Raw genomic sequence first — 12129 nt, 5'->3', positions numbered from 1 at the left:
TACTTCACTTTTTTTTCTGTGAAATTACTCTCTAACCACAGTAAGTGACTCATTAGGTTCATCAAACCTAGGTTTTGTGAAGGCTTTCACAGACCCCACCATCCTAAAAAAGCCAGGTTGAGTCTTGTGTAGCCCCTAATGCATTCTGTAGAGGGCGCATGACTATCACTACTTATCATTTCATGAGTTTGATGGAATGTGTGTGCAAATATGGAACCTGGAAAGAGCAAAAGAAGTCAAGCTGAGGAATGCCAGAGCAGGAAAAAAGAGGACTGTGTCCTCATCTTCTTCACCCAACAACTCTTCTTGTTTCCAGTAGCAGCCTCCTTTCTGACAAACCACATGACGCTTGCTAGGGAGGATGCCTACTACTGCAAACCTCTGCGTTTTTACAGCTATGGGAAGGACAGAAGTGCTTCTGCTGGCTCACTCTTATTTCTAGATTCAACAAAACGTTCCAATATGCTTCTGCTCCTCACAGTAGTCATGTCCACAACCCAAAGACCAGACTCTTCTCTCATTTTCCCCATACAAAGCATTTTGTTGATTTTTTTTGTTTTGTTTGTTTTTTAAAGTAGATCAAAGAATGACGTTGAAAGACCGAGGAAAACACACTTGTCTTCTCCACTTATTTTTTGTTAGTGGACACTCCCGTTACTGTAAGGCACAGAAAAACACCACAGAACCTCAAAGAATGAAAGTGAGGTGAAGAGGCTTGGGGAAGAGATAATCAGAGATGCTCCCTTTCCACTGCCTTGGGAACTCACCCAAGGAAGGGAGAACCCTCGTAGGCTTGCTGATCCCTTTCACAAGCCTCGTGGTAGAAAAGCTCTTCTTTTCTCACCAATACATCCCTGCCGAGTGCTTTGTATTTCTAAGTTCCTCTACCAGGGACGATTATTGCAATCATCAAAGCCAACATTCTGTTACCATCTCAGAAATTAGTAATTGTTAAAATAAGACTTTATCATGTAGGCTTTGTATTAATACTGAGCAGAGCTCAAAAGATTCCCATCTAGCAAGTAACTTGGATGTCTGTGTTGCCTGGCTCTCTGTATTGCCTGGCTATATAAAGTGGAAAAACAAGTTAGTGAATCTTGGCAAAAATATTTCTATTTTTAGGATGTTGTAATTCCAGACTTCTGTGTTCAGTTTACACCAAGTTTTATGGAAAATTCTACCCTAAGCCTCAAATCTAACCTACCAGTTTTGAGGGTTGTCTTAACGCTACGTTCTGGAAGGATAAGCAGATACAGCATATACTCAACTATATTACTAGTTAAGACTGACCACCATAATTAATTATTCTTTTTGTCTGAAAGGTGGATATTGCTTGAATTCCTCAGTTCTACTTCTTGAAGAGAACCAGTTCAGTATTCATTTTCAAAGATGAATCATGAATTATTAAACTTATAAAACGCATGTATGTATGACGCACCACACCCCAAAAATAAGCCAGTATTACCCTGGAGTAAGAGGTAACTACTTCACTGTAGGATGACATTAAACTTATTAACCCAACTGCAACTCCTGGTTCAATACTCCAAATCTTTGGCTCCCAGAAAACCCTGGTGATACAAATAGAGGCAAAGTAGCGATCAGGTAGAACCAAGTCAAACAAAATGGCAGTTCAGGACTTGGTTCACTGAAGTTGATGCCAAAACATCACTGACTTCAACAACATCAGGATCAAACCTTGCCTGATCTGTTCCAATACCACAAAAGTAGTGATGGACCTACCACTGCAACCATACCAGAATCATGAATGTCATTTCAGTGTAAGGTAACAGTATATATGAACCAATCTGACTCAAATACCAGACGCACACCTTATCGAAGTACTCTGCCATGAGCAACACCTTAATGCACAACAAAATGGACACAGCAGGAGCAAGTATCTAAATTGATCAAAGACAATGATTTAACTCAACCTGTTGTACTTGACACATGCATTACCATAGGTTTTTAAGGCACATTTTTTGCATTTTCCGATACTTCCACTGCTATTTAAAATGTGACAGTTAGACAAGTATGTCTGCGTAACTTCTACCTTTCTAATCCATGCTTGGGGACCACTGTTGGTCAGCTCATCTGAGGACAGTATCTGTGCTCCAGTACTTCCTGTGAACTGGCCAGGTATGGAGTTTGATTGAGCCCAGGCGTCAATCTACAAAATAAAAATCGAATGTAAGACCAAAATAGAAATTTTCCATATTTTTCCTTTGCAATTCTCTGTTGCTTCTCAATAATTTTCATGACGATGCCTCACTGATGTTTAGTGCTGTGTCCATTAACACTCATTTATAAGCAGATGCTCCAGAAAGCAGAGCATCTTTGTAAGTTAACCCTAAAGCCTGAGCAGAAAGTCTAGCAAGTTTATGGTTCATGGTTTGCTTATCCTCAAAATCACTGTTATGAAGTGCAAACTGAAAGGTAGAATTCTTCAACAAGTACCTATAAACTGGGCTTCCAAAAAGGTGTACTTAAAATACCTTAAGAAAAATCAGCTGGTATGAATGGTAAATATTTACTTTGCTTAAGTTCATCAAAATGCTGATGAAAATTTTCAACATACCTGTTCCTGTGCACGATTTAACATGCACATGGCCTCTAAATCAAATGTGTTTTCATTAAGCCTTTTCTGAGCCACGGCTCGATCATTCATAGCTGTAGTTATGTCCACACCCTAGGAAGAAAAAGATTATTTTTAGAAATACATCAGACCACAATAACATTCATTTGATCTGGAAAATGCTGTTGTAGAATAAATGCTACAAATGCTACAAAGTTATTTTACACATCAAATGGTTAGTTTGATATACAATTAGGTAACACTGAAAAAAATCCTGGGACTATTTGTTAAGTATATACAATACAGGCTTTCCTAAACAAATACAACATCTGAAATTAAATTATAACACCCTGATAATTTAGCATCACCTGTACAGACAAAATACCAGAAAAATTATTTTCAAAGAACTGCTTTGGGCACCAAAAGTTCTGGTGTGTAATACTTAAATAGAGAAGCACATTATTGTCCAACAGAATCTTATTAACCAACAGAATTAAATGTAATTTAGTTATTAAAAAAAAAAATGCCTTCAGAGAGCTGTTCACATGAGCACTCTACCATTAAGTCACACTTAAGCTTCAAAGTTGTAGGTACAAAAAAATTACAGCAAGAATCAGACGTATGCCATGATCTTGGCTTTAGTGTTTCAAATCCTAAATCTTCAGCCTGAAGTAAAACCAGACTCAAAAATTTGACTGATTTGGTAAGGATTATTTAGATCTGTGCTGCTAAAGTATAATGAAGTTTAAAGAAAAAGAGATTTGAAACTGTCTCGCACATACTAATCAGAATCACTTGTGTAAAAAAATACAGAGCAAATCAAGAAGCTCCATGCAAACCTCTACTCTGTGTGCACAGCAATCAAAAGAGAAATCCAAAACATTTGGGGGTATAAAGATGTAATAAATTATGGCTAGTATAGAGGTATTCTGTAAAATTACTTGTGCCTTGTTCTTCAGAAGATACACATTTTACAGATCATTCTGTTTTGAAAGGACAAAAAGAACAGTGCTCAGAAACAAGTGACATCTCTTTGGAGATGAGCATGTTAAGGAGACAAAGGGCTGGAACTGTTTGAGGTAGGGAAGAAAAATCAGAACAGCAGGCGGCATATAGACATAAAGTTCATCATTTCACTGTTTTTATCGTTTTACGAAAGACTTCTACCTTTTGTTAGTCGCTACCTCATAACCTTAGCCTCTCACACATTATACTACAGAGGCAGCAGAAAAAACTGAAAAGAATTTAAAATTGACTGCTAAACAGAAAAATACAGTTAATCCGCAATACCTCTGTATCGAAAACCAGGTCAAGATTTTAGAAAATACTGGAAAACAGTAAGGGACAGACCTGAATATCTGCAACTGCATGAAACAGAGTAATTGGTTTTGTGCTCTATTAAATCTTCACGTAAGATGGGGGATTTTTTAGTATTTTTACTGTTCAGGAGAAAAATTATTTCTGTTAGGAGGATCATTGCTGAAACATCTGGCACTGACCAAGACAGACTTAAAATCCAGGAAGTCCTGTATGTCTGTGAAACAGAGGTTCAGTGTTTATTTATTGTCCCAGCTGACAAAAACACAATCATAAACAAGGCACAAGAAGAAGTAAAAGGCTTTCTAACAATCACCTAAAGCGATGGTCACATACGTAAAAGAATGCCTGTTTAAAATACATACTTTCTGGAGTTACTAAGCTTCCCTTACATATTAAAGAATTATTTTAACTGTTTGTTTGTAAAACTGGTTCAGGAGATAAATAAAAGTTATTCTACTCACCAAAAAGCTTCAATCCAGCAATACACATAGGCATGCAAGTAGTCCACTGAAACCACATTGGGACCACTCACATACTTAAACATACATGTGTACTTTAGTGCTTTACCGGACTGGGGCCTATTAGTAGATACCCTGGTTAGTTAGAATTCCCATACACTTTCCCCACATAGTCAGTCACCATTTTGGAGACCATCGTGGCTTTGTATTATGTCAAGACACTCGATGGCAGCTTTGGATCTTGAAAAAAAAAAAAATCTCTGCTTGAAGTATGAAAAGTTGTTATTATAAAGTCAAGTAAAACAGTTCCAAGTTCAGCATGCTATTCTCTGTAAGAGTTCTGCCTTTCCGATCCTGACTTTTAATAACATTTCCCCACAGACACAAATCACGAAATTGAAGCAAGAAGAGACTAACAATAGAAAGCAGACATTTTTGACCATGCTGGGTAGATCCACTGATACACCAAATGCATCTACCACATTTTTAGACCACGGCGGCTTCTCTGCAAAACAGTCACGTGTGTATACTCCAAACTTAAATACAATACTTCAACTCTGTACTCAAACTTTCAAATACAGCTTCTTTCTCATAGGTTTCTCTGCCTTCTAGAGACATGCTGATACTTGAGATTACTCAAGACTTTTTCCTCTATCTCCTACTACCCCAAACAACTGTATCAAGAGCATAATGTTTTATTAAAACAATCTCTAATGTATTAGCTGGGCCGTTTCAGACTGCTTATTCCCATAGCTAATTCTGTGACTTGAATAAAAACGTAACAATAAAACCAATTATGTATTTTTTAATGCCAATATAGACTTGCATCAGAGTTGTCACAATCAGATTTCGAAGTTAGCAACAATGAATGGAGGCAAATTGTATGTCAAACTTCCTGAGGATCCAAGCACACTCCCCCTCTACCCTACTGCAACAGCAAGGGAGCTTATCTGACTTCTTTTGCTCAAAGGAAGCCATTTAATCCACAAAGAGTCCTTATAACCATTTGAAAAAAACAAGCAGAGAAGCACTCTGTTGCCTTTCAGACTCCGTGAAGAAACATACAGGGATCCTGCTACTACAAGAGTATTTCTTATTTCAAAATTAAGGATTGTCAAACCCAAGGGGATGGTATGCTCTGCTGTCAGCTAACAACCCTTGAAATCACCCTTAACACAAACCAAGTTAAGGTAAATGCAAATAAAAATATTTATTTACAAAATATAAAAACAGACAACATTGTTACAAGCATTTATAATGATACAAGTGACAAAAAGGAAAGTTGTTAAATATATTTACTCCAATATCCATCTTTAAGGCCTCTTCTACAAAATCAGTACACAAACCATTAGCGCTTAGGTAACCCAATTTGTGAAAACACAAGTCTAGTGTCATTGGCAACCTGGATGCAGACATCTACAGAGCCTGCCTGAACTATGAGCATTATCGTTAATTATTTGAAGGACAAGACTTTTTACCACCTGGCAAAAACATGGCCAGATGTTAGTATACAATGTTTCTATGCTCTGGACTTTTTACATATACACTAGTAGCTGGGAATGACATTTTGCACAAACATTTTCAAATGTTTGTCTTATTAGTGGTTCATGACAAAGACCAAACAGCAGTTACCATCTACACTGAGAGAACAATGAACTGGGTGCCTGACTGTCAAACAGGTATACCAAGAAAATGTCTGTTGAGTAAGTTATATTCGCTGTGCTTTTGGTGCTGTAGAAGACCCAGAAGAAAGTACCTTCTGTGTTTCAGGAAATGAACTGCACAATCTCAGAAAGTTCTTGAAAGACAAAACTCACCAAGTGAAAAGATTGTTTCATCAGAAATTGATGCCAAGGTTTTTTTGTTTAGTTGCTTTGAAAGGTATGAGAACAAGCCTTCAGGTAAGAGTAAGGTAACAACAACTTGAAAAAAATTAACATCTGTCTTAAATACTTAATTTACGTAATTACAACCCCCCCAGAAAATATCCTTTTGAAGACATTTCAAGGGGAAAAACAGTTGCTTGCTTTTTTCTTTCCCCCTTCCCATTTTATTATACATATAATTCATTTTTTTTCCTTTGGAAGGCCACACGGAAGACAACTATGTCAGAAAATGTGACTGTAAAGCTAAAAATTCTGTAGATACAACCAGATGAAATAGCAGTTTCAGAAACTACGATCATATCTGTTTTTAATGTATTACATTTCAATTTGATGTTATTGCTCTAAGATTGGTAGGATGATTTCCATTATTATTAAAGGCATTATTATGAAAGTCTTAACTTAGGGTATTAACCTCTGCAGGAAACTGGACAAGAAATTTGCTTTTCATCTTCAAGCTACAGTTTAAATTCTATTGAGACAAAGACGACACTAGTTGACAAAAGTATGGGTGTACGTTGCTTTCATCGTGGCCCATGTGAGCATGGCAATGAAACTTGAAGACCCCAGAGGTTCAGATAAGTAGCTTATTAAAGTGTTAGATATTATCTATTTAAGCTTTTTTTTTTTTTTTTTCTTTTTTTTCCCCACAGACTGCAATTTGATACCAGACTGATCAGATAACGGTTTTGGTTTTCTTATATGATATGCTTTCCTTCCCTTCCTTACCTCGATGGATGGTTTGGGGAAAACATCATCCTTGCTATCTTCTTTGCCTTTTTCAACTGGAACCCATTCTCCATAGACACTATCTGCTTCCTTCTTCCTATGTTGAGACCCAGATGAAACAGGAAATTCCTTTGACAGGCTGACCTGATTTTTTGGTTGTGGTGGTGGTGCTGGTTTTATGCTGGGAGTCTTAAAGAAATAAAATTATAGAGTTAAAACTTGAAGAAAAAAAAAATACATGTCTTTCAGAAACAATTTATTGCATACACTCAGTATTACATTTTTATTAAGTTATCCTTCTTACTAACATCAAACCAAAAGCTTATCACAAATAATTTTAGCACAGTGCTAAAAACACCCAAGTGAGCAACAAATTGCAGTATAACAGAAGGTGAAACACCTAGAAGCTAAAAAAATCACTTAAATCAGCTTCAGCAGCCAAAAATATGCAAAACTTCTCTCTTGTAATTAACCTGCTTGCTTTCCCTCCACCCCATCATAAAGAGAACAATCTTAATCTGTCACACATCTGTTTTTCTATGGAAAGCTCCAAAACAAAAATCCTGGGCAATAAAAAACATCAGCTGTGATATCCACATCATGACAAAAAGCTCTATATTACTATGCATAGAGAAAAAAGTTTTCAACATTTTGTTTTCTAGGTTTTGATTATTTTTAATAGCAGCATGAATCTCAAAGTAGATTAAGTCTATGAGCTTGTTTTCCTTGGAACAGCATTACTAAATATTAAGAGTGCAGAAATCTCCAACAGGTACCTCTTCCAAGACACAAATGAAACCAAGACAGCTCACAATGTTAGGCAAGCTTCTACTATCAAAGGAACATGGATGGGAATAGTAGTAAGACTAGAATCCAGGAAGAATGCTAAGAATGATACTAGAAGAGTCAAAGCTGTGGAGAACAGGCAGAGCAGCCCACAACTACTAAAGAACATTCCTCTTCAGAGCCTTTAAGACTCCCAGGGTCTCATGATTTTCATTCTTACCACTTTCTAACAGTACAACATAGAATGTAGATCTACTTCTACCTTACATCTTATATAAATATGTATTACTGCTAATTTTGTGTGTGCCACAACCTATACATATTTTTCCATAAAAATATAAACACTATATATTTTCACTTAGCATATTAGTACTTCTATAGCACTTTATACCCTGCAAAATCAGAGCACTTTCATGAGCACAAAGAAATCCCAAGATACTGTAAAAAACCACCACCAAACTACAAAACAAAAAACAACCCAAAAACTACCCCCCAAAAAAAACCACAAACAGAAAACCTAGACAAATTCTAATCCACACCTGAAAGCATATGAAACCCAGACGCATTTAAAGGAACACTCCCTCATTTTATTCCTCCCAACATGCTCACACCAGAAAGTGTTAACACCAGCTCTGACAGAGTGGAAAAAAAAAAAAAAAAAAAAGAAAGAGTCCCCCAAGGAGGGGGTTTAATGGGACATTTAGATCCTCTTAGTAAAAGGCAACATCACTGATCCTCACTCTTAACACAGCATTTACTTCTCTATTGGTTAATCTCAAAACTAACAATTTTTTTTTTCTTTAGCAAGCACTTAATATCTACTGAAGAAGCAAACATACAAGACTTGGAGTCTGCACAAAGCTGATGCCATCATCTTATTCAGAACACCTCAAAATTATTTTAGAATTTTGCTGGGGGTATTTTGTTTGTGCTTTAGAAGAAAAACAGTGCCATTCCAAAAGCATTTTCCAATTCCAATGTTGTTGGCAAATTCATACTGTTATTTTTGAAATGAAAATGTGATCCTCTTTATGTTACTGAAGCTCTAAAAGCTGTACAGACATTAATAAAATTAAGTTTCAATCCAATTATGGGAACTACCACAATTTCAGACTGCAGGTGAGTTTCTTATTGCAGCAAGAGCACTTTTAATAACATCCCAGTGCAATTCCACCAAGATTATCAATCCCTGTTTAAATTCTGTAAAATTACTTGCATTATTTAAAAATTGTCACAATTTAAAATACTGAAAATTAAAGTACTCACACTTAAATTGAAAAAAATAGGTTTGGGTTCACTGAGCTTAAAAGGATGATTGTAGAAAGGACGTTCTTCCTCCTCTTCATCAGAAACATGAGGTTTGTTAACTATCACATCATCTGTGCTTTGAGCAATCTTCTTACATTTCTAAAAAAAAAAAAAAAAAGGGGGGGGGCACACAACAGAACATGATGGCCATGAAAAACATTGGGACTTTGAACCAAAACGTACAAAAACCACATTTTTACAATTTTTCTTTTCTAAAGCAGGATGTATAAACTACGAAAATCTTTCAGCAATGTCATCAACGTATGTACTTCTGACATTTTACACGCATTATCAATCACCTACCTAGACCTACCTAGGTTTGCTAGGCACTCATGCAGTGAATAATTTCAGAGACCCAGGATTTCAGCAGCATGCTGCAAAACCTGCCACACAGTGCTCATTGCAGAACGTGCGTCTAAGGCTGCAAATGTTCCAGAGCAGGAACTCACTGGCTATTTGGTATCAAATGTAACTAGTATATTGCAATCTGACAGAAACGTCAATCTAACTCACTAAAGCACTGCACAGGAAAATCTAACAATTAATAGTCACTAATTTTAAGTGCACTGGTAGTGCACGGACCTTGTCAGAAGCAATGGCTCCAAAAGATTGCAAATTTCTTCTGAAATATTTTTGATGTTGGCCAGGTACACAAGACACCCCCCATTTTGTATTCAACAGAAGCTGAATATAAAACATATAGGTGCTATGGGGATACTCTAGTCAAATGGAAAGAGAGCCTCCAGAGAAAAAACAAAACAAAACACACGTTCTAGAGAGGCTAGAATTTTATAATGAAAAAATGCTTTACTAATCATGGTTATCTGCACAGACTGTTTATCAGCAGCAATTATAACTTGTCAGTCCAAAACACATTTGAGAATAATATAGTCTAGTATCATGCTTCTATTATGTCCCCATTCATGAAAAGTACACTTACAAGACATCTGAGGACATAATATTTGAGGAAATAATACTAGCATAAGTGCCATCACCTGATGTGGTTCTTGTTCCAATTCATACCATTGTAAATCACATCTGTTTGATGACCTGACTTGGCATATAAGGAGCAAACAGGTAGCTCCATCACTAAAACCCAAGACACTCTGACACCTTTAAAAAGTGACTCAAGCACATTCTTTAGGCAACAGGAAAAGGCTGCACTATTTCGAGAGCTACTCAACAAGATGTATTATCTATACTTATTAGCTGGCTCCCAACTAACTGGAAGCAGTTTGTCCAGTTTGCAGGCTACACTGCAGAGAGCAAAGACAATACAGCTAGTTTTGCAAGAAGCTGAACAGGCTCTGCAAGGGTTCTCCACTGGGGCACACTACCATATCGCTATGGCCTGGGCTGCTTCTGTGGCCCATTTTAATTCAACAGAACAGGAACATCATCCAACAGATTCTCACAGTTAGAAAGGGCAACAAAGGGGCAGATTTCGGGCTTCCAGATTAGCACTAGCTACACTGGATCTTGGTCAGGTTACATAAAAACCCATTTAAGATGTCTGCACAGTGTATCTGCACAATCTCAGCTTTTTCACTAACAAGTACTGCTGCTTCCACTAGCCCACACACAACTACAGGATTACTTTTCAGCAGTCTGACATTGCTTAATTTCAGGATGTTACTGCCATAAACAGGTATTTCAGAACTGTGACGCTAATGATGCCATTTAAAAAAAAAAATTTAAAAATCCCCAAAGCACTTTTTTTTAATCCATTCCACATTTTCTCCAGTTTCAGGGGGGGGTGTGGGGGTGGAACTTGGAGAGAAATCAGCAAATTGAACAAGGCGACATTACTGCAGCAAAAGGACAACTCGCAATTTTTTCCCCAAAATCAGAACAAAAAACATCCCATTTGTAGACTTCAATTGCAATGCAATAGAATTGCAACAATAATCCTCTGAAAGTACCTTGGGAGTATGTATTAAAATATATAGAACTATATCAAGTGGGCACTAGATTTTTAACCCAGAGGTAACATTCAACAATGTGAAATTCACTAACTAAACTAAGTATATAAGTAACTAACAACAACAAAACCGAAAATGTGACGAGAAAGCTTTGGGTTTTATTAACAGGGCTGCAAGGAGAACTACCAATTCGTACAAAATTAGAACAGAATCAAAACAAACAAAAAAAGAAAAATAAACGGATTTCATGCACTTCCATTGAATTAAAAAGCCTGTTTTCATGACTTAAAACATTGCAGAGAGTAAGGGCTCAAACCACAAGCCAGCTTAGACATGAACCAAGAACACAGAATGACAGCTGGCCTAGAAGTCACAAAAGACCAACTGGCTTATTTTCAGACTTTATACTATTGCTCTCACTTACCTCAGTGAGCTCCTTCAGTGTATCTCTTGATGACTTTTGATTGGCTTTGTCATCTTTCTTTTGAGATAACAAAGGCATCAGGCTCGGTGGTAAGGGAACACCAGACTTAGCACACATGGCGGCTGCATTAGCTTTGGCTATTTCAAGTAGCTGGGCCTTGTCTAAAAAGTTTTTTAAGAAAAATCATTATTTTTACAGATTCTTGTTTTAATAATAAATATGCATTTCTGGCAGACTAAACAAATTACTAAAAGAAAACACAATATTTTGCCCATTTTTTCTATTCTGTGAAAATAACTAGAACTGTACTTCATTGCTCTGGACTTTCTAAAATTTGGTCTACCCAACAGATGAGCGAAATTGCAAATTTAACACAAAGTACAGGGACTCCAAATTACAGCACTCGAAACCCTCCAAATCCCAGAAGTTCTGATGCCCATTTTACTTCACCAATTCATTCCACTTTTGGAAATACCGAGTCATTTCAACACAAATTCCAAAGTCTAACTCCTAGCCATCTCTGAAAAGCATTCAAAGCTCTTGAGGAAGTTCCCCTCAAGCCCCCCAGTACATAGCCTAAAAGCTACTTACAACCAACCAAAAGAAAAACATAAGCACTGAACAAAATGTGCATTTGCATAAAATGCAGTTACATACAACACTGTTCCTAAAACAGTATTGCTTTACTAAGGAAAAAAGCACAGAAACAGGGAATGAAAATAAACTA

The 12129-nt window shown here is 36.8% G+C and overlaps 1 protein-coding gene across 10 annotated transcripts in view; it reads right to left on the bottom strand.

Moving 5' to 3' along the window:
- Positions 1 to 12129, bottom strand: part of SON (SON DNA and RNA binding protein) — a 41417-nt gene that overhangs the window by 13015 nt on the left and 16273 nt on the right. For 9 of the 10 annotated variants that reach the window (XR_005826544.1, XR_005826543.1, XM_040584978.1 and 6 more), the window contains 5 exons: positions 11403 to 11563; positions 9015 to 9155; positions 6963 to 7151; positions 2576 to 2686; positions 2051 to 2167 (listed from right to left, as the gene is read on the bottom strand). Coding sequence is in view for 8 of the 10 variants with exons in the window: in XM_040584978.1 (XP_040440912.1) it covers positions 2051 to 2167; positions 2576 to 2686; positions 6963 to 7151; positions 9015 to 9155; positions 11403 to 11563 (719 nt within the window). In the remaining 2 variants the exon portion in view is untranslated. Of the gene's footprint in view, positions 1 to 2050; positions 2168 to 2575; positions 2687 to 3719; positions 4107 to 4531; positions 4591 to 6962; positions 7152 to 9014; positions 9156 to 11402; positions 11564 to 12129 lie in introns of those variants that run through there. The other variant, XM_040584981.1, reaches the window with a different exon arrangement.

Source organism: Falco naumanni, chromosome 2, assembly GCF_017639655.2.
Source record: "Falco naumanni isolate bFalNau1 chromosome 2, bFalNau1.pat, whole genome shotgun sequence".
In the NCBI taxonomy this organism is placed as follows: domain Eukaryota; kingdom Metazoa; phylum Chordata; class Aves; order Falconiformes; family Falconidae; genus Falco; species Falco naumanni.
This window is presented reverse-complemented; position numbering and strand designations above follow the sequence as displayed.